The sequence below is a fragment of the Trichosurus vulpecula genome, chromosome 9 (genome assembly GCF_011100635.1).
Source record: "Trichosurus vulpecula isolate mTriVul1 chromosome 9, mTriVul1.pri, whole genome shotgun sequence".
Taxonomy (NCBI): domain Eukaryota; kingdom Metazoa; phylum Chordata; class Mammalia; order Diprotodontia; family Phalangeridae; genus Trichosurus; species Trichosurus vulpecula.
Window position 1 is genome coordinate 58083709 of NC_050581.1, and position 23535 is coordinate 58107243.

General features: G+C 44.6%; 1 protein-coding gene across 1 annotated transcript; it reads right to left on the reverse strand.

The window, feature by feature from the left end:
- Nucleotides 1–887: 887 nt before the first annotated feature.
- On the reverse strand, nucleotides 888–22986 carry SCNN1G (sodium channel epithelial 1 subunit gamma). Its single transcript, XM_036739192.1, has 12 exons — nucleotides 22670–22986; nucleotides 20304–20616; nucleotides 18761–18957; nucleotides 17297–17400; nucleotides 11688–11851; nucleotides 6064–6162; nucleotides 5428–5545; nucleotides 4195–4273; nucleotides 4050–4107; nucleotides 3245–3306; nucleotides 2676–2751; nucleotides 888–2211 (listed from the first exon to the last, which is right to left on the reverse strand). The coding sequence occupies exons 1-12, from the start codon at nucleotides 22984–22986 to the stop codon at nucleotides 1822–1824; spliced, it is 1977 nt and encodes a 658-aa protein (XP_036595087.1). The 3' UTR covers nucleotides 888–1821.
- Between the last annotated feature and the right edge of the window lie 549 nt (nucleotides 22987–23535).

Here is a 23535-nt window from a genome sequence, read left to right on the forward strand (position 1 = left end):
CACACAGTCTCAGGCACCGGATAAAGCAGAATGGATAGCAGTCATCAAGGAAATGACCAAGAATATGGTTAGGGAATCCTTTTTGCTGACAGATGTTTGACCCTCACCCCTCCATCACAAACCCCCAGAATCCAGGCACTCTGAAGGCTGCTCAGCAATATCTGTGATCCCAAAGCCCAAGTATCCTCATTCCTTGTCATTTATTTATTATGCAGGTACTTCCCAAGGGTGGCTTTCCAAGCCCGGCTCCCTACCTCTTAGCATCAGTGTGGTATCTCACCCATTTACGCTGTTTGCTAGTTCGTAACATTTTCATTCCTGTTGCACAGTGAGAGAGCGAGGTCAGTAGGGCGGCACTACCTTTATTAGTGGGCATCAGGTGAAAGCAGATGCCTGAATTGGCCTTGACATGGAAAGACAGATTTAGAGCTGGAAGGGACCATCTAATCAGAATCCTGTATCTTACTGAAAAGAAAACGGAGTCACAGAGAAGTGAATGGCTTGCTCATGGCCACACAAGAAGTGAGTGGCAGAGCCTGGATCGAGCCCAGGTTCTCTTCCTCCGCATCCAGTGGTCTTTCTACTATACCACCAATGGAAGCCACCACAGTGCAAAGCCTCTTGACATCTTTTCCATGTGAGCTGCCATCTTTACTTCTGTATTCCTCTCATCCACCATTTCATTTGGTGTGTACAGGGACCAAGACCAAATGCTTATAAGGGAAGCGGAACAAGGATTATTCTCTGCACTTTACAGATGAGGAAAGTGAGTCTCAGAGAATTTAAATAATTCTGTGAGACTAGTGCCCAGATCTTCTGGCAACTGATCCAGGACAACTTATACTTAATGTTGAATCACAGAAGAAACCCTCACAAGTCCATCAATTAAAAAACAAACTAAGTTTATTAAAAAATAGATCTCTCATTTGGACAGACTTTCCAGGCCACACAGTTTTAAATAATTCACTTTAAAAGCAGCATCAGTCATAGACCAGGAACACCTTTCTATGTTTTAGAGGTTCCCAGGGTGCAGTATCCTACACAGCCAGTCTGGCCATGAAACAAAAACCTCTTTTTTTACCCTAGAGACACTTGATTGAGAGTCAGCGGGGCTCAGCCCTTCCTCTGGGCTAGCCTGCTTGTCTCAGTCTCTGCAGTCACGCCAGTGCAATGACTTTTAGACCTTATTACTTTGCCTCCGTTTGCCAGGCTCTTACAGAACGCTTCCTTGGTTCCTGCCTTACGGAATTTCATGACTGGAATGGACCTCAATGACCACCTAGTCCAACCCATATCTGAAAAAAGGACTCCCTCTCTAATGTACCCAAATGGTCATCTAGCATTTGCTTAAGGGAGAACTCACAACCTCCCAAAGCAGCAACTTCCACTTTGGGGGTAGCTCTAACTGTAGTGGTTTCCCACTATAATCAAGGCAAAATTTGCCTCTTTGCAAAAATCCCCAGAGATGTGAAAGCTCTGGTCCTGGATCCCTCCCTTATTCCCAGCTATGAGAGAGATGAGGCATCTGTCAGTTCTTGCCTGTGCCCAAGGCCCATTGGTAAAACTTCAAAAATGAGTCTTAATCAACATTTCAGAAAAATGGGCGACAGCATTTTTCTCAGGTGCAGGGGTTTTGTTCCTGGCTGTGTCTGCTAGACAGGTTCCAGGGGCAGATTTAGAGCCTCAGACCAGCAGGAGGGAGGGTCTGGCCCTAATTGGAGGGGCAGTATCCAGGGCAGATGCTGATCCAGTTGCCCATAGACAGTACTCTGGCTCCTCCTTTCTTCTTGGTACTAGCAGAAAGATGGGGCCCCTCCAACCTCAGGGCTTTTCTGGGTCTTGGGTGTCTTGCAGTTGGTTAGAAAAGGCCCTTTCAATGCGCAGAGTGTTGTACTTGGGTGGTGGGGTCCCAGGCACATGGCCCCCTGGGGCCTGAGGCAGCTGCAGAGCTGTATTGAACGTAGGTAGGTCATCATCAAGGTCACAGGTTGGGTTGTCACAGCCAGTGAGGTCTGCAGGGTTTGCAGAGGAGGATTGGCCCTGTTGGGTCTTCCTTTGGGCCCACCGCTTCTTGGTCTTCTGCCAGCAGCGCCGGGCAATGATGGAGAAGAAATCGACGAAGAAGACCTCAATGATCTCGAGGACGCAGACCACAGAGCAGCTCATCCACAGGCCTAGTTGCCCCCCAAGGTTGGACAGCAATGTTTCAATCTGCAAAAAATATTGAGCAGCATTCATTCACCAAAGCAGTGAGAGGTTAAGTGATTAACCCCAGGGTCACATAGCTGGGGGGGTTTTAAAGGTAGCATTTGAATTCAGGTCTTCCTGACTCTAATTGAAGGCTCTCTCCCTTATGTATGCCATGCCACCTAGCTCCTAAGCTGTCAACCCTGACTGGTAGGCTGGCACTGGGAGGAAAGCAAGAAACAGAATGGTTAAGGATCTTAATCTGGAAAGCAGGTCGTGGGAGGTTGAGACCTCAGATGCCCTCCCCATGGGATTGTGTCATCCCCATTGTTAACTGACCCCATCCCCACCCCCACCTCAAACATGACCCAAGAGTCTCCCCTCCCAACTCAGTTAGCTCCTCTATATGACTCCATCCCATCTGGCCTCCACCTCCCCGGTCCTCAACCCTGGGGAGCAGAGCCCATTTCTGGGAAAGCATCACTTACACTATTGGCGGGATTCTCTATGATGGATCTCTGGTTCAGATCTTTATAGAAAATCAAGAGCTTGGCTAAGTCTGTCCTGGAAGGAAGCAAACATAAAACAACCTGGAGTGAGCCAGACCGAGGGCAGGACATGATCCAGTCAGGCAGCCAGATCTCTGGCCTTATTCCTCCTTTACTGGAGTCCCCCCTTGGTCTGGGAGATGCCCTGGGCTTCCTGTGGACCTCGGCAGTGAGACTGAGAATCGTGGCCAAGAAAGCTTGATTTGAAAAATAGAAGCTGCTTCCTTGTCTCCTGTGCTATTGCTTTCTCCTCTAAGCAGCCCTCCACCTTGGAAAGATCCTCCTCGGGCCAGGGCATCAGTGTCTTAGCCTCACAATCTGTCATTAAAGGTCCTCCCGCAGGAAAGAGAATTTTCCAAAAAGAGGGTGGAAGCCATGGCACTAGGGATAGGAAGGAGTAAATGGTGTGGGAGGGGAGCCTCATTCTAGCAATGAAAGAAATCCCTGTTGGTTAGGTGTGGGTAAAGCAAAGAGAAAGAAAATGAGTCTAAGGACAGAGGGAAACTTACTTGTTAAGCCTTCTGTTTTCTTTTTGGCCTTTATCCCACGTGAGAACATCTAGTAACCATTGCTGAGGGAGGAAGAACACACATGCACGGGTGTGCGTGAAGAGAGTTAACGGCTAAGGATGAATCCTTAGGGATGTATCTCTTCCACCTGGAAGAGCCTGGCTCTTCCTGGTGGGGAGGAAAAGAAAGGGATGGAGCTCTCCCTCCCCAGGGCTGGGCCAGGACTCGTGAAGGTTGCTTCTTGAGTGAGACTTATATTTCTGGACCTGATCAATGGGCACATTGGTTTTGCTTCTTTTCTTTTGAATTGGGCAGGGCAGAGGGGAAGGGAAGGAATAGAATTCCAAAAAAGAAAATGAGAAAAGAACAAAGGAAGGCCAGAAGGAGTCACAGATAGGCAAGACAGCTCTGAAAGTCACAAGTTGCATTTATTATATACCTCAAAAGAAAAGCAAGTACTACATAAGAGATTCAGTTTCACATACAATTCCTATCTTCTGTTTCAACCATATATGTATATATGTATGCAAATATCTAGTTACATATGGAAATGTTAATTTTTAGCTTTAAGTTTCAATTTTATAGTTTTAAGTTCAGAATTTTTTTTAAAGGAAGTCTGTGTTTTTCTGGAAGGGAGGGAGAGGAAGGCTTTTTCCTATCTGCATGGCTTTCTCCCTTGGATCACAGGTGACCTACACAGGTCAGTGAGGCCCCAACTCAGCCAAGTTGGTCCTCTTATGTGAGAGGGGCAGGAGGGAACCTATGGTTTTTCCACATTGGGACCCAGTGAAGGAAACAAACTCACCTCTGAATTGTCAGATGGCCACTGAGCCAGACTGGTGGTCAAAGACCATTCTTTAAAGCTGTGGAGGAAAGAAGGTAAAGTGAGTTTTGTAGTTCAGCCAGACCTAACATGGTCTCTACCCTCTCCCACCTGTGGCTACACCTACTTGCAAGGTTCCCGGCAGATGGTCTGGCAGCCCAGCTCTTCTCGGACAAATGCCTGGTGCAGCTTATAGTAACAATACACTGTGGAGGGAAGAACATTAGGGATGAAGGTCGTGAGATGCCCCAGAAGGCCCCTGCCACTCCCTGGGTCTGCTCACTTCCTGTGCCACTGTTTCTTGGTTCTCTTTCCTTCCACATCTCCTATAGAATTACAGATGTAAAGAATTGGAAGGAAGCTTAGGGATCATCTAATCCAACTCTTTCATTCTGCAGATAAGAAAAATGAGAAAGACCCAGAATGATGATGTGATGTGCTCCAAGTCACCTAAGTAGTGAGTGACAGGGTTGGAACTGCACCCGGATTCCCTGAGTTCAAATCCAGCACTGTACTTGTTGCTTCTCTGTGATGTCTGCTGGGTCAAAATCTGGAGGAGCAGACAGAGGCCATGCACCTTCCCCTCCCCTCCATTGGCTTTGATGAACCATCCACTCCATCCCAACCCCTGCCTCCAGTCCCCTATCTACCATTGCCATTCTTTTCAGAGAGTAATCTAGAGACGTAGTTGGAGAAGCAGACTCATCTTTTGAGTTGGAAGGAACTTTTAAAGTCCAGGCCTTCTACTCCGATTCCCTGATTTTTTCAGATCAGGAAACTGAGGCCCAGAGAAATAAAGTGAGTGGGCACAGTTTGGCAGTGGCAGATGTAGGGCTAGACCCCAGGCTTCCTGACTCCCAATCTAATTCTCTTTACACACTGCAGAGTGGACAAATGACTTTCTGCAGGGTTGTCGAAGAAGGGGTTCCTGAACTAGACGGTTTCAGTTTCCTGATCTGTAAAATGAAAGAGTTGGGCTAAGTGACTTCTAAAGCCACTTCTGGCTCTGAATCGAGGATCGCTAAGGTCCCTGAGCATTGGAATCAGAGGATTCTTACTTCATATCCTTCCAGCTTCTGGAAAACAAATGCTTTGTGTTGGCTGGATCTCTCTCTACTTTAATATTTTAAGTCCTTCCTGAAAGCTTATCATTTCTGCCTGATCTTTATATCAAGAAGTTCTCCTTTAGAGTCAAATTCAAACAACACTTCTTGCCACTGTTCCCCTCCTCCTCCCCCCATCCCAAACTGATATAAGTGATTAAAGTCTCTGGTCTCCTGTTTATGGACACCACCTCTATTTTCTGAATCAATAGCTTGGGAGGCCAGCCTGGGGTTCCTGGTTATTGATGAGAACTCACTCCAGTTGGGGTGTTTCTGGTAATTGCAGTAGGAGACATTTTCTGGTGCGGGTTGACTATACTGGGCACAGTGGCACTTCTCCGCCATGTGCCTCTGGAAACAGGAGTGAAGACATATCTGAAAGAAGAGATGCTGATGAATCCTTCCCATCCATTTCTCCATGCCCGCAGTTCCAGGGAACTCCCCATCTTTGAGGTGGCTATGGCTGAGAGTGGTTCCCAGCCTCCTTTCCCTTATGAAAAGATTTTCACAGAATATCTGAGGAATCTTGGATCTTATCTGCCAGAACCTAGGCAATAGGGTTCACATCTAGGAAAAGAAACCTTCCTTTCTTAACACAGTGTTCCAGGAAAATCTTTGACAATTAAGATCCAGTTACACATGACAGGGAGAAAAACTGGTATTAGCCAGTGGCAATGTACTCAAAGTCTTGCTGGTGATTAGATACCATCAAGGATTACTATCACCATTTGTGACCCTCTGACCCCCATTTCCACCCCGACACCCAACTGACTACATGGTGGAATTTCCCCAGCCAGGATGTGACCTTGACTCCTAGGTAAGGTCACCTCTCAACTGGGTGCTCACACTTCTTGGGAGATGGAGATTCCCATCCTGCCCACCCAGGTTAGTACCTGCAGAGAATAGGTGGCATTGTAGATACTCTTGACAGGCACGTCACTGCCATCCTTTGTGCACTGGCTATATGGCTCGCTCAGCTTGAAGGACTCTGTCTGAAACCCCAAAAGAACAAACTGAGATGAAACTCACCTCCTCTCCCGTAGTACAGCCCCAGCCCTAGCGATGGGGAAGCAACGATTTAAATGATTAACCAAAATGGAGATGGGAGGTTTTGTGGTGTGCAATGCAAAGTTGGTATTTGGAGTCAGAGGATTTGTGTTCAAATCTCATCTCCTGTCTTTTATGAGATCTTGGGCAAATCATATTTTCTCTGGTCCTGAGTTTCATCATCTGTGAAATAGGAGGGGTGATGGTTATAGACCAGATGACTTCTAAGGCCTTTTTCAACTCTAAATCTATGATCTATGAGGAAAATGGGACAGGAATAATGAGAAATAATTTTTCCTGATCACCCTCTGGACCTTCCTTAAAAGCCCTATCTCTGTCATATCCTGCCATTAAACTGAAAACTCTATGAAGGGCAGAGAATATGCTTTGTTTATCTTTCTTGCTCTTCCAAGTGGCTAGCATAGACTTTGAAGTAAGTCCTTAAATAAATGTTTGTTTGAATAAATCGAACTGAATTGAAGTAATCTCTCCAATAACCACACCTATGGAAAACCAGCTTGTCTAACCACAAGAAGACAATCTGGTAGCAGGATGACCTACTTGTCAAGCACTAAGAAGGAAGTCAACAGCCTCCTAATGGACTTGCCAAGTGAATCCTGCGGTGAAAACCATCAATGGCACACTGGGCTAGAAGGGGATAAATCGAGAGGTCTTTTCAGACTTCAGCCCATTTAAACTACTGAGCCCCAGGATTTCTTTCAGGTTCGTCTCTGGAAGAACGTGGAGTTTCAGGGAGAAATTTAACTAGGAGAGGCCATTTTGGGAGGAGTTTGAGACCTTAGAAAGTTCCTTGAGTGATTTCATCAAGTGCTATGGAGGGCTTGGCTTCCTTGGTTTAGGAAAGCAGGATCTCTATTATAAAGGAACCAGACTTTGGGTCAGAGGTCAGTGTTATTGCCTCTCAGGCATTCTTGTTAGTAGCACTTCCAGAAAAGCATGGTGGTGGTGGTGGTGGTAGTGGTGGTGGTGGTGGTGGTGGTGGTGGTGGTGGTGGTGGTGGTGTGTGTGTGTGTGTGTGTGTGTGTGTGTGTGTGTGTGTGTATCTGTGTATATTGCAAGAAAAGGCCTTTGGACCCCTTTTCCTGATTCTGGGTACCATTTTGTGTGACTGAACTCAGCCTATGTAGCACTTGGGCATGAGCCCAACTTGGAAGTCATAATAAGTTTCTCCAGGCAGCCATGTCCAAGACCATCATACTTTGAGCTAGTGGAGGCACATCTGGGGTAGTAGAGGCACCTTGGAGGCTGTTGGTTATTCCTGGAGCATTAGAGAGGAGCTCTGTGTACTTCACGGGAAAGCTGCGCTGACCTATCAGGCTGATAAGCCCGAGTCAAGCTTTATTCAGAGTGTGCTGGTTGGGGCCGCTCAGGTATTAGTCTGGCTTTGAGAACCTGGCAGCCAGGCTGTCTCGTTCTGGGCAATCTATTTCGAATTATTTTTCATTTCTTGGCTATCTGATCAACAAAATAGCCCTGGACTTTGAAGAGATAGTTATCAGACCTTATGATTGTAGGGCTGCTTGGGTCATGTTTCCTGGCTGGGTAGGAGGCTCATACTAGATATGTGGTAGTGGCTGGGGAGGGGGAAAAATGGTTCTTTGGGCCCAGAAGTCCCTCCTTATCAAACAGCTGAAATCACCCAGACAACCACCCACATGGCTATGAGGCTCACATGACTTAAAGAGAATTTCTGAAATTAGATTCCCATGTGTTTTTTCACTATTATCTTCTGCCTTGGCATCATAGGCTTAAATCACCCTGAGTGGGGAGGGCAGGAGTAACCTCTTTCCATTCACTGTACCTTTTAGCTATCATTGGGAGGCTTAGTTTCCCTGAGGTGGCAGAGAGAATTGTCTCATTTGCATGTGTAGAAGGAGCCAGAATGCCCTGAATTCAGCTAACCCTTACAGGATTATAGATCCTATATAGATCCTTTAGCTGGAAGAGATCTCGGGGACATGAATAGGTTAACCGCTTCATACTATGGATACTGAAATCCAAGCAAGTTAAGGGACTTGCTCAAAGTCACACAGATAATAAATGACAGAAGTGGGTTTACTTGGGGTTCCCTCTGGCGAGTCATGTAGTAGACTTTGGTGGGGGAACCAACAGGGGCAAGACCCTACCCTGACCTCAGGACTCAGTATTCTCAATTACATTGGTATCCATAGGTAACCAATTTGAAGAAGAAAGGCCCAGGATATAAAGAGCACCCAGAGACAGCCTGAGTGACTAGGTAATATACGAGCAGAATAAATGAGGAAACCACCCTGGCTGAATCAAGAGCTCCTAAGAAGGGAACCTTCTAGAAGGCTTAGATGGAGATAGTCAGCTACAGAATCCCAGTCAGGTCCTGATCCTGGATTTCATCGTTTGATCTATTCTCGAGGGTCAGCCTGAGCCGGGGTGGAGAACCTGTGGCCTTGAGGCTACTTGTGGCTCTCTAGGTCCTCAAGTGTGGCCCTTTGACTGAATCCAAACTTTACAGAACAAATCCCCTTAAGAGAAAGATTTGTTCTGTAAGACTTGGACTCAATCAAAAGGCTGCACCCAAGGACCTAGAAGGCCACATGTGGCCTTGAGGCCACAGGCTCCCCCCCCCAGCCCCCCCCCCCCCCCCCCCCCCCGTGGGCTCCCATAGAAGAACAGCAACCTCTGCCTTAAACAGACAGCTTCTGGGAAACTACCAGCATGACCACTCAGCCTGCCTGACTACCTACCTGCCAATCAGTTCTGTATTTCAGTACCTAGTACCATTTAACATAATGATCATTATGCTATCTCTTTCTATGAGTTCTTAACCTGGAGTCCACAAGAAACAAGATTGTTTCTTAAAAATATTTTGATAACTATATTCCAAGATAATTGGTTTCCTTTGCAATTCTATGTATTTTATTTTATTCATTTAAAAACATTATTTTGAGAAGGGGTCCAAAGGTTTCACCAGACTCACAAAGGGCTCCAGGACACAAAAATGGCCAAGGACCCCTGATCTAGGGAAAGTTGACTTTCCCAGAGTTGATTAACTGAAGAACATCTTATTTTATGCGTTTAAAAACATTATTTTGAGAAGGGGTCCAAAGGCTTCACCAGACTCACAAAAGCCTCCAGGACACAAAAATGGTCTAGGGAAAGTTGATTTTCCAAGAGTTGCTTAGCTAGAGTCAGTCTCATACCATCTCTCTTCTGATTCCTTTTCCAGTCCCTGGTAACTGACTAATCAGTCAACAAGCATTTATTAGGCACCTACTCTATATCAGGCACTGTGCCAAGCTTGAGCGATACAAAGAAAGGCAAAAGACAGTCTCTGTTCTATAGGAGCTCACAATTTAAAAAGGGGAAACAAACAACATGAAAATAGCTATGTACAGGATATATTGGAGATAATTAACAGAAGAAAAACATGAGCATAAAGGGGATTGGGAAAGGCTTCTTGTAGAAGGTGGACTTTTAGCTGAAAATTGAAGGAAGCTAGGAAGTAGAGATGAGGAGGGAGAGAGTTCCAGGCATGGAGGACAGTCAGTAAAGAGGCCAATGTCATCGTATGGCAGAATACTTGGGAGGGGGAGGAGAAGTATAAGGTATAAGAAGTCTGGAAAGATACTAAAGGGTAAGGTTGCGAAGGGCTGTAGAAGCCAAAAAGAGGATTTTATATTTGATCCTGGAAGTTTCAGTAGGGAGTCGCTGGAGTTTATTAGGGGGGTGGTGGTGACATGGTCAAACTTTTCTTTAGGAAGATCAGTTTGATAGATGGGCGGAGGATGGACTGGCACGGGGAGAGGCAGAGAGCCCAACCGGGGGGCCTACTGAAATAGTCCAAGTGTTAGGTGATAAGGGCCTGCACCAGGTGTAGTATCAGAGGAGAGAAAGGGACATATGCAAGAGATATTGTGAAAGTTGAACTGGGGGCAGCTAGGTAGAGCAGTGAATAGAGCACTGGCCTGGGAGTCTGGAGGACCTGGGTCCAAATCTGACCTCAGACACTTAACAATTACTAGCGGTGTGACCTTGGGCAAGTCACTTAACTCCAAGTGCCTTGCCTTCTCCACTCCAAAAAAAAAACAACTTAAAAAAGAATAAATGGTGACAAAAAGAAGAAAAAAAGAAAGTTGAACTGACAGGATGACTTGAAAATAGATTGGATGCAGGGGCGAGATTGAGTGAAGAGTCGAGGATGACACCTAGGTTTCAAGCCTAGGTGAGTTAGAAAGATGGTGGTACCCTAGAGTCTAGGGCCTGGACAATAACAGGAAAGATAGGAAGAGGGGAGGGTTGTATGTGTAGGGGGAAGATAATGAGCCCAGTTTTGGACACTCTGAATTTAACATGTTTATGGGATATCCAATTTGGGATGTCCAGTAGGCAGTTGGAGGCACAAGACTCCATGTGTGACCTTTGGCAATTCGCTTGTCTATTTCCTTGTTTGTACAATGAGGAGGTTGGGATAGATGACTTCTAAGGGGTGTAAGAATGGAAGTCAGGAGAGAGGTTAGGACTGGATGCACAGATTTGGGAATCCTCTGCATGAAGTTGGCAACTGAATCCACAGGCACTGAGACCACTGGGTGAAATAATATAAAGGGAGGAGAAAAGACGGCCCAGAGCAGAGTCTTGGGGGAATCCATGGTTAGTGGCCATGACCCGGATGAAGATCCAGCAAGGGAGACAGAGAAGGAATGGTTGGACAGGTAGAAGAACCAAGAGTGACGTCACAAAAAAAACTTGAAGCGAAGAGAGTTATCGATGACAAGAGGATAATCAAGAGTGTCAAAGGCTGCAGAGAACCCAAGAAGGAGGTGTGCAGGTTCTCCCTTTGGCTCTGTCAACTCAATACCCCAAGGGTTTTGTAAGCTATTATCTGACAATTCCCAAATCTACATCTTCAAACCTGACTCTGGACTCACTGTCCCACAATAGGAAACTGGGACAAATACCCTCACATCTTTCACCATCTTGTTCACAAAGATCACAGGTGTAGACACTGTGATCCAGTGGAGAGAGCAGGGGATTTGGAGCCTGATGGCTTGGGTTTGAATTTCAGCTCTGGTACTTATAACCAGTGGGACTTTAGAAAAATCACTCAGGTGGCAGCTAGGTGGTGAAGTGAATAGAGCACTGGCCCTGGAGTCAGGAGGACCTGAATTCAAATCCAGCCTCAGACACTTATTAGCTGTGTGACCTTGGGCAAGTCGCTTAACCCTGATTGCCCTGCTGCCCCCTTCCAAAGAAAAAAAAAAGGAAAAGAAAAAACACTTAGCTGCCCTCCCTTCCGTACCTGTAAAATGAGGGAGAAAAGAGGACTAATTTTTTCTCCTGCTAAATTCACAGATCCCTTGGTAGGGGATGGGGGGCATCTATGAACCCCTGTCCTAAATGGATCAACAGCCTAGTCTCTGTAATTTTTATCATTCTAGGACATGCCTTGGGGCACATAACAGTCATCACTTACCAGGTGCATTCCTATTGATGTGGCCATAGCCGTCTCGATCTCCGTTCCTACGTCTTCAATAAAGGGATATTCATCCTGCCTGTGGATAATGATCTTAGCCCCAGTTGATGATACCAAGAAGGGGTTATACTCCGCTTCATCTACATAAAGGACGACCTGTAGTCCTGGAGGGAAGAAGGCATGTCCAGAGACCTGAGATTTCAAGGAAACTTGGAGAGAGGGAGCACCTCACAAAAAGAGCCAACAACCAATGGGGGGATTTGTTTAGCTGGAGAATGCATTTTTGTAACAAGTTTTTTTTTTTTTTAATGGGCAGGGGAGTATGAAAGCTAGGACTGCAAGCCTACAGTGAGAAGAGAACAAAAAGAAATCCCTAAGGAATCACAGACAAGCAAGACAGCTTTGAAAGTCACACGCTGAATTTATATTATATTTTTAAAAAGCAAAAGATGCAGTTTCATGTAAAACTAAGCTCTTCCTATTCTAAAACGCATATGAAAATGCTCATCTACTTGGGATTTATGAAGTTCTCAAAAAGAAAAGTAGAACACAGAAGCAAATCTGGGAAAAGGTAGCCTATTAAGGCCCTTCAAAAACTCAGAAAAAGGGGCAGGTAGGTGGCACATCCGATAGAGCACCAGCCCTGAAGTCAGGAAGACCTGAGTTCAAATCCAGCCTCAGATACTTGCTAGCTGTGTGACCTTGGGCAAGTCACTTAACTCTGCCTCTAAAACAAAACCAAAACAAAGCTTCAGGCTAAAAAAAGGGGGCACAACAAGGGCTACATATTCTGAGAACATCGGTGTCCCAGACTATTCCACCTGGGGATTATGGTAGGAAGCCTGCAGACTTGGGGTACCAAGGGCAGGAATAATAAGTTTGGGGTGGGAGTGACGGTTGGCATTCACTTTTACCTGGACTACTGCAATAGCCTCCAAATTGGTCTCCTTCAAACCTGTTTCTCCCTTCTGTAAACCCTTCTCTTTAGAGGTGCCAAACTAATATGGTGAAAAAAATACAGGATTTAGGCTAGAGGATCTGGGTTCAAATTCTGCCTTTGCTATCTTAGGCAAACTAATTAGCCTTTCTTAGCCTCTGTTTCCTCATCTGTAAAATGAGAGGGTAGAGTAGGTAGCCTGTAAAGTCCCCTTCTGGCTTTAAATCCATGATCCTAAAGACAGGTCTGACCTTTGTTCAAAAATCTTCAATGGGTTCTTATGGCCTTTAGGGCCAGATACAAACCCTTCCATTTAGCTCTCGAAAATCAGATCTAAACATTGTACACAGTAACAGCAAGTGTGTAACCACCATCAAATGTACAAGACTTAGCTACTCCTCAACACAATGATCCAAGACCATTCCAAAGGATTAAAAAGAAAAAATGCTATCCACATCCAGAGAGAAGCAAATTTCTTCTTTTTGCAACATGGCTAATACGGACATGACTTTCCATGCATAATTGATATCATATTGCCTGTCTTCTCAATGGATTGGGGAGGGCCTAGAAAGAGGGGGAGAATTGGGAACTCCAAATTTTAAAAAACTGAATGTTAAAACAAAGTATAATTATTAAGAAAGGGAAAACAAATCAGATGTAACCCATCTTTCCAGGCTAGGTTACACATTTCTTCCTTCTCTCCCTCCCCACCTTGAGTACTATATTTCAATCAATCTGACCTATAGTTATCCCTTCCACATCACGGGGGCTTGGGGAGTGGTTGCCCCCATGATCTGGAATATCAGAGTAAAATGTTTTGACCCTCCCTTCGTACTGGAAGAAGTCTTAATTATTATGGTATTAAAAGATGAAATGCGTTGAAGTTATACAATACTGTATTTATATTTTACGCATTTCTGAGTTTCTAAATTTTTTCTGTGTCATCTGCATCTTCCACAAACCCTCCCCAAATTCCCATTTAATTTCTTATGCCAACCTGTGATATATCAAAACTGAGATGGGGAAAGTCTCATTGTGGAAGGGATAACTGGATTTGTTGTTCTCCATACACAACCCTGCATCTGTCTTGACACAGGCCGTGCCTGGGATGCTGTCTCTTTTCACCTCTATCTCTGGGAACCTCCAAGTCCTTCGAAGGCTCAGCTCAATGCCCCCTTCCTAAAGCCCTTCTTGACTTTCTCAACTGCTAGTGTGCGCACCACCAATCCTTTGTCTATATTTTGAATTTATCTGTATACACACAGTTTTTCTCTCTCCGATAGAATGTAAGTTTCTTGAGGGCAGGAACTGTTTCATACTAATCTTTGTATCCCCAGTGCCTAGGCACGTGGTACATGTTTAATAAATGCTCATTGGTTGAAAGCTTGCAGCCCTTCCTCCCAATGGAGGAAAACATCTGACTGACCTGGAGCCCAGTTTTGCTCATTACTGGGCCTCTTCACCTACCGATGGAGGCTTTGCTAAACACAGGCAAATCTCACTTTGTGCATACTTATCACAGGTGCCTTTGAGATTATTCGTGCCTGTGATAAAGCGTGGCACATTTCCAGTTTTCATATCAGGTGTTTTATTTTGAACAGGTGTTGGCAGCCTTGGAAGCTGGTCACGGAGCTATTGGCTGAGTCAGCCCTACAAGGGTGCCTCTCAGATAAACGCCCAGTAGCCTCTTTGTTACCAGCTGGTTGAGTATTAGGGCCAATCCACTTTCATTGTGAGCTGGGCAATCCTAGTTATAGGAGCCAGGAACACTATTACTTCTTAAATATTTTAAGGATCACGTACTGTACGGATACGGTGTGGGCATCAGCTTTGTGGGAGGTGTCCCTGTGTAGTGGGTTTTGAACTAGAAAGACCTGTGTTTGAATTCCACTCTGGATTTGACTAGCTGTGTGACCCTGCTAAAGATCATTTGACCTTTCTTAGCCTTGGGTTCCTCATTTGTAAAATGGGATAATAGTAGCACTTACCTCACAGGTTGCTGTGAGGATTAAATATTATACTTCACCTAAAATACTATATTGATTTTCTTTCTGCCAGAAAGGAATGCGTCTCACAGAATCATAGATATCATTGAGTCCAACTCCTTCATTTTACAGATGAGGAAACTGAGGCACAAAAAAGTTATGTGGGGACAACTAGGTGGAGCAGTGAATAGAGCACTGGCCTGGGAATCAGCAGGACCTGAGTTCAAATCCATCCTCAGACACGTGACACACTTACTAGCTGTGTGACCTTGGGCAAGTCACTTAACCCCAATTGCCCTGCCTTTCCCCCTCAAGAAAAAAAAAGTTATGTGATATGTTTGTGGTCACATGGTCAGTTATTGAGTATCCAGGGTTGAATCTGAATCCAATTCTTCCTGATTCCAAGCCCAGCATCCTATCTGCTAAACCAGGGGTGGGGAACAATTTGTTCTGTGAAGTTTGGATTCAGTCAAAGGGCTGTACTTGAAGACCTACAGGGCCACATGTGGCCTCAAGGCCGCAGGTTCCCCACCCCTGAAACTGAACCATGTGTCCTAAACATCTCTGAGCCTCAGTTTCCTCCTCTGTAAGGGGAGAATAACAAACATACCTACCTTATCCATTTCTTATTTGGATCTAGCGAGATAATGTGTGTAAAGTGCTTTGCAAACCTTACAATGCTGCATAATTATGAGCTAGCATTTAAACAGTCTTTGAGAGTTCATAGGATTGGAGATCTAGAGATCAGAGAGAGGGGCTTTAGAGGTTATCAGGTGCACTCTTATTCATTTTCTGAGACCCAGAGAGGCTGAGTTATGCCATGATCAATACTCGTCCCTCATCTCTGCCTTCTGACTTCCTTCAAATCCCAGCTAAAATCCCATCTTCTACAGGAAGCCCTTCCCAATCTCCCCTTATTTCTGGTCCCTTCCCTCTTCTGATTGCCCCCAATTCATCCTGTCTATATCTTGTGTGTGTATACAGTTGTTTGCATGTTGCTTCTCAGATGAGATTTGTGAGCTCCTGGAAAACAAGGCTTATCTTTTCCTTTTCTTGAATCCTCATTCCTTAACACAGTGCCTGGCACACCAGTAAGTGCTTAATAAGAGCTTGTTGACTTTCTTTTCTCACAGGCAGTCAATGTGGGAAGTGGGATTTGAACCAGATTCTCCGACTTCAGAGCCAGTGTTCTTTGTCAGACTGTAGCAACCTGGGATGGACCTCCTTAAACAAATGGCTTATAAACTTTTATTCTTATATACTTAGGCATATACTTAAAGCCTTTCCAGCTTAGGAGGACCTGCCAGATCATGGGATCTGATGCCACAGGCCTCCGGAATCTATACTCAGACCCCTGCCATGATTAGGCATCAGAATGGGACCTTCCTGGAGGATCACCTTTACTATCAGAAGCCAGTAAGGGTCTATTTCCATTGCCGAAGCCATCTGTAAAAAGCTTACCTGAGGGGTTTTTCTAGATATGGGGTGTGTAAAACTGTAAACTTCGAGCTGGAAGGGACCTTCATCTGGTCCCAAATATGCAGCTAGGTGACACAGTGGTTGGGGTGTTGGGCCTAGAGTCAGAAGTCCTGAGTTCAAATTTAACCTCCGACATTTACTAGCTGTGTGACCTTAGACAAATCACTTAACTTCTGTTTACCTCAATACTCCTCAAAATGGGGATAATAACAGCACCTGCCTTGAAGGGTTTGAGGATCAGATGAGAGAGTATTTGTAAAGTGCTTAGCACATAGTAGTTACATAAATGCTTATTTCCTTCCTTCCCTCTTCCTTTCCAACCCGTTCACATTTTTCAGAAAAGGAAAATGAAGATCCAGGGAAGGGAAGGGACCTCTCTAAAGTCACAGAAGGAGTTAAGCGGCAGAGCTGGTATTTTGTCCTTTGCCTCTAAATCCAGGGCTCTGTCCACTGTACGGAAGCCAGAGCAGCTCAAGACCCGACAGAGGATTTACAACACTATCTCATGGAATAGCAGCTGCTTTGGGGCTATTTCAAAAGGAATCTAGGTGGGTAACGCATTACAGTATTGCAAGACCTCGGGCTTGGAAGGGAGCTCAGAAGCCAGCTAGTCCAATCTGAATCTGACCTAGAATCTGCCTCCTGAGTGGTCATGTAGCCTTTGCTTGAAACTCTCCAGTGAGGAAGACTCCACTACCACCTCCAGAGATAGATCATTCCACTTTGGGAATCACCCGTCTGAGGCAACCTGGCTTGGTGAAAACCATGTTGGACTTGGGAAGACCCTGGTTCAGATTCTGCTTCGGAAACCTTTCAGCTCTGTGCCTCTGGCGAAATCACTGAATCTTTGTGAGCCTCAGCCTCCTCATGTATAAAATGGGGCTGAGAAACAGTAGCACCTACCTTACAGGGTTGCCATGAGGCAAAGCTTATGTCAGTTCTTCTCTAAGAAGTTTTCCTCCCTTATTTCAAGCCTAAATTTCCCTCCCTGTGACTTCTAATGGCTTCTAGTTCTGCTTCCTGGGGCATGAGACAGCAAAGGAGGGGAAGGAATGGTTCCTGCTGAGAACATTCTGGGAAAGAGGCAATGACATCCCAGGTCTTTGGCCAAGGGGAGGAAGATAGACATTTCTTTACAGATCTTCATATTCCCACTGTCCTAGTATCACCAAGTCACTCCCGAGTGACCACAACTCTCATTTTCTTACCATATTCACTGCCTCCCATGGAAGTATTGAGGATGGTCTCATTGGTGGCGCCATTGAAGGTGTAACAATTCCCATACATCGGATGGTGGAAAAGAGTGAAGTTCCTACAGGGATAAAACAGGGTCAGACAGTTTCAGATCTGGGACTCTTCACTGAGATCTTCCTATCTCTTGAACAAAGTCAAGTCAGGGAGGACAACACTGATGTGTTGGGGGCCCTAACATAGTTCATTTCCCCTTAGCCCCCCACCCCTCCTTGGGAGTCGCTATCAACTGTCTATTTCTTCTCCAGCCTCCTCCAGCCTTACCTGCCTTGATACTTTTCCCTGGACTCCTGCTATATCTGTCCTAAGTTTTTCTGTACTTTAATGATTACTATCATTAACCACTTTGTTCTCATCTTGTTGGATGGAATTCAGAGAGAAACAGTACTGGGACAAGTCATGATCCTGCCACAATTCTCTTACATTTAATGTCCTACAGACTGTAATATAGGTCAGTGGTTCTCAAACTTTTTGGTCTCAGTAACCTTCCCTACTCTTAAAAAACATCGCTGCCCTTCTCCAAAGAGTTTTTGTTTACATGGGTTACATCTATTGACACTTACCATATTGGGAATGAAAATGTTAGTATAATTATGAAAATAGTTTTGACTTCATGGACCTGCCGAAAGGGTCTCAGGAAGGGGGTCTCTGGACCACGCCTTGCGAACCACTGGTGTAAGTGAGTAATTGCTTTTTTATAACTGAATAAAAGTAGTGGAATATAATCTGTGGGTTCATGAAAACTATCTTTGGGACAATTATTTATTACTATTATGAGAGGGTCAGCATGGTGTAGTGGGCAGAGAGCTAGCCAGGGGGTCAGGGAGACCTGGATTCAGGTCCTACCTCTAGTACATCCTGGCTCTACGACTTTGAGAAAATCACTTAATCATTCAGTGCCCTGGGTCATGCTCCAAAATTACTGCTGATCTGCAGGGGTAGAGGGAGTTTTCTCTTTGGGAGTTCCTTATTCCAATGACATCACAGGCTAGATTTTAAAAATCATTATTGTTAAGGGGAACAGAGACTGGGCTTGTTATTTTGTTGACATAAGTAACCACCTGAGTGAGGAAATTCCCTGTGCCAATGCAGGTTGGCACCTTCTCTGCAGCTATTATTATTATTGTTAATTATTACTAGTACTAGTGGTAGTAGTAGTAGCAGTGGTAGTAGTAGTAGTCAGAAATCAAAGACCAGCCTTGGCTTCTCTCCATTCACTCTCTCCTCCTCCACTAAAACTTCCCACCCATGTTTCAACTGTACAGTAAAGGGAGGGAACAGGATTCCAAAAAGGAGAGTCAGGGTTGGGACACATACTCCATCCTCAGCTTCTACAACCCACAACTCAGCACGTCCGTCAGTGGCAAGAGGATGCTGAAGACTGAAAATAGGGCGAGGGCAGTGGCATTTTCCTTGCTAACCTGGGATCACAAGAAACCCCATCAAAGAAGCAAGTCACTAGCAATTCCTCTGCAGAGTAGCTCATGTTGATTTTCTTCTCCAGGGGCACTTGTGCCATGATATTCATGTAGTGCAGCTTGTACCATTCCCGGATGGCGTTGACTCCGGAGTTGAAGGTATATGTGGCACAGTCGTCACTCGTGCCATTTTTTTCACACTGTGAATGAGATGAGATGGTATTTTTCAGGCCCTGCTAGCAATGGGCAGCTGGGAAAGGGGGCTGCTGCCCACCACCTAGATGGAAATGCCCAGGCCATACATAGAATTTTATCTCACTTTCCTCAACTACCTTAGCTGGAACTCAGATGTCATGATGTTATTGCCCCATGAATAATGGTGCCTTGGAATTAGGGTGGGAAGGGGTTGACTTTGTGTTAAGGAATTGTCATTCTAGACCTAGGCCACAGGGAGAGCAAGGAACACGTATGGACAAGATTCTTTTTTTTTTTTTTTTTTTGCAAAGGACTTGGACAAGGCTGGTTACTGCTACTGGCAGCCTTCCTAATATTGAAAATTCCAAGAATAGACCCAGGCAGGCAGAATAGGTGTGGATGGCATACGAGAAACATTGTATGGCAGAAATAACACACCTCTGCTTACACCACACAGATCTGAATACAGGCCACATCCCCCCTCCCCCCCAACCTGACTCGTATAAAACTTAAGTGTAACCTAAAAATGAGGGTTATTTTTCAGTGTATATACATCTATGCCTACATATATAGATAAGCATCTATATAGTGATCAATCAACAAGCATTTATTAAAGGCCTACTATGTGCCAGGCCTTCTTTATGTTAGCACTTAGGATACTAACACAAAGAGTAAACCAATCCCTACTCTAAGAGAGTTTAGATTCTATCAGGGAAGACAAGTACATAGATCAATGTATACAGAATAAATACAAATAAGTATAAAGTAGTTAAAGGTAGAAAGGTAGTAACAAGGGAGAAATCAGGAAAGACTTCATGTGGTGGGCGGCATTTTGAGCTATGTCTTTAAAGAGAGGGGTTCTATGAGACAAAGGTGAGGAGAGAGTGCATAGAGACAGATATGTACACTTCCATTTCCTGGCATCTCTATTTCTATTCTAGGCTCATCTCCTGCGCACTCTCTCACATAACTACTTTCTTTATTCTCCAGTTGTTAACAATTTCCCCTTGCTCTTCCGATACAATAATTTATTTTATAGTGATTTGTATTTATTTGTGCATATGCTGTTTTCCGTGAACAGAAATGTGAGCCCCTTGAGGGCAGGCCCTGTTTTTCTTTTTGTCTTTGTATACCCAGCATCTAGCACCAATACCTGGAACACTGTAGGAATTTAGGAAAGGCTAGTAGAATTGAACTGTTTTTCCTTTCAAAGAAATCTCATTTTAGGGTTACAGTCTACTAAAGTTCAATTATGGCCTACGTTTGGACCAACATGGTATAAGCACGCACACACACACACATGCACGCGCACACATACAACACCAGGGAGCATCCATAGAATGGCTCTCACCATCTGGAAGCCTACAGTTTTCTTGGTCTCCTGCACATGCATAATATCAGAGGCCTTATGGACGATGGTGCCACTGACTTTCCGTTTTCTTCCTGTCAGGAGGTCGGTAGCTTCCTCGGTCGTATCATTTGACTCAAAGACTACAAGAGGCAGGATGTTCAAGAATTTTGAATGACTGTCTCCTTCATCCCATTGTGGAGGATCAGCCTCACGCCGCTTCCGGGATTGGATATCAGAAAGTCCATATAGATTCTTCAAGGCATTTTTGGTCTCTTGATCCAGGTCAGCTAGAAGGTCTTTCACAACACTGTACCTGTCAGGAGGTAAAACATGAGTAATAAAATGCAGAGAGAGAACAGAGCCCCTCCCTAGAAGACCAACTCCAGGCAAAGCATAATGTGCTTTTCTCATGCTGCTATGAAAAAAGTACCAAACTTGGCCAGCACCTGATTTCAGGACACCCTCCCATACCTCTGCCCACTAGGAAAAACACAGGTGATAAATTCTTTATTCTCTGCTTGCTATCAATGATTTCTTGCATTGCAGTCAACTGGAGGTAGGGGTGGGGAAAGAGAGAAGGGACAGGATCACAAAACCTCAGAGATCAGAGAATTTTCCCCACTTCATGTCTAAACAAGAATTCCCTTACTAGACACCCAACAAGTAGTCATCCAGCCTTGGCCTAAAGGCCTGGAGGGAGGGAGAACCCATTACCTTCTAAGGCAACTCATTCCATTTTTGTATAGTTCTAATTTCGAGGAAGTTTTTCTCAACATCAGGTCAGGCTGCCTCTTTGTACCTTACACCCTTTGCTCCTAGTTCAGTCCTCTAGGGCCAGGTAAAACAAGTTTAATCCCTCTTTCATGAGACAGACTTGAGAATATCTGAAGCTAGCAGTCATGTGACTAATGGTTCTGGAGTCATAGGAGGTGGGTTCAGATCCCACTTTTGGTCCTTACTATCTCAGCAAGTCATAGAAACTCCTTGGGCCTCTGTTTCATCATCTATAAACTCAATGCCCCTTGAGGGTCCATCCTCCTTTAGATCTAGGATCCTATGACCTCAAGTCTTCTCTACTCTAGGTTAACCATCTTTAACCAGTTAACCAGTTCCTTTAACTGAATCTCACATAGCATGATCATGAGGCCTTTATAACATATAAAAAGCTTTTACATTGTATAATCCCTTTCTCACTTGTGTCCTCTCTAGCTATTAATGATTCAGTCTAATATGACAACTGTAAGAAGACAACTCCTGTTTATCATAAGCAGGTTATGCGCTTTGAGGCCTGGACCCAAGAGTCCATTGTCTCGCTTCTTATCTGGGTCATGGGGCCCATGCCCTTGTCTAATATAGTGAGTGGGCTCCAGGACAATGGCTAGGATGTGACGATGATGAGGGCAGCCTGGGCATGGTGGTTATAGTGCTGGCAAGGAAGGGGACACAAGTGCTTTCTTAGATTATTTGTGATAATGACTCATCCCCTGTATTGTGTGGCTTAAGTAACAGCTGGCTGCATATACCTTACATTTCTAACTTCTTTTGTAGTTACAAAGCACTTATACATTCATTTCGTCATGGGATCCTCCCAACCTTGTGAGGTAACCAGGGCAGAGGATTTTAAATTGTCTTCTAAGTCCAGCGTTCTTTGGACACTCACTAGCTGTGTGACCCTGGGCAAGTCATTTAACTGAAATTACCTCCAGACAAAGGAAAACAATAAATAGTGTTTCTTTAACATTTTTGTGTTATGGTAAAGCTGATTAGCCCCATTCTTAGAATAATGTTCATTGCCTACCTACATTCATAATGGAAGGAAATACTAGATTACAGTTAGAGGCTGGTAAAAAGAAATACGTAATTTTGTCTCCTACCCAAGTTCAGAGATTCCCTAAAATTTATCCATTCCCAAGGGGTCTATGGAACCCAGGTTAGGAACTCTGAATTAGAGTTCTTAATTAAAATTAAGTAACTCACTTCATTTTCCACGTTTGGAGTAAGAACTTTTTGGAACGTGCTGATTTTATACTCTCTATATAGTACATTATAATACATAGTGGATATATAATGTGTATTAATATGATAATATATTGTATTATATATGGTATAATATATATTACATATGTAATGTATATTTTATATATATAGTATAATATATAGCATGTAGTAATTATAGTATTATATGCTCCCCTCCTCACCCCAAAGAAAAAGATCAGGAAATTTCATTCTATGAACCTATATAAACTGTTTTATCAGAGTAACCACAGCAGATTCTACTGTAAGGGGATCCCAAGGTCTTGAGTAGAACTGTTGCCTTTGGTCCCTTCAAAGACCCCTTCCCTGCTCCTCACACCCCAGTCTCTTACTTGTAAGGATTGATGTTGCAGATGGTGACAGCCGGGAACTCGAGCTTCTGGAAATGGACCTTGACGGAGACAGAGACGGTATAGAAGGAAAGAATGAGCAGAGCGCACTGCCAGAAGATGAGCCCCACGGCGGCAAGCGTGAGCAAAATCCAAGTAAGCTTGCGGAGACGGCCCCGGGACACCACAATGCGCCGGCAGCCGTGGGTGTTGGTGTTCAGGCAGTACCATTCCATCAGCTCCTGGATCGAGGAAGCCTGAGGACCCTTCACAGGCAAGTTCTTTTTGATTTTGGCTTTGATCTTCTCCCCAGGAGCCATGGTTCTGAAGGTCGGGCCTGGAAAGGGGAGTGGGAAAAGGTGGGGTGTTTAGTGAAAGAAGCTCCGTCTGCAAAACTCTGACCTTCTTCGATAGTTTGGTCTCTTTCTTGTCTCTCTTGTCCATTCTTAGGACGAGCCTCATTCCGGGGCTAATGCCAGCCGGACCTGAGGGAAATCTTGTTGCCTTTATCTGCTGGATACTGTGCACTTAAAGTTTGGCTCCTTCCCCAGGATATTTGTTTTTGACTGTGGTCTCTGCCAAAGAGTCTTGTTTTTCTCCTTACAGCTACCAATCTAACCCTGTAGGGTTCCTTACAGGCTTAACTAATGAATCACTGAAAAGGACCTGGCAAAGAAAATCCACTTTGGAGTTTTCTGGTAAGGGCAGCATAGAAAAACGAGTTCTTTACAGTTGTTCCTTGTTAATTTGATTGGTACGGTTATAAATCTGTAAATTAATTTCAGTAGTGTCATTTTAAAAATTATATTAGTTTGAACAACAAACTTTCTCTTTGATTATTTATGTCTTCTGTTATATCTGTTGTTTTA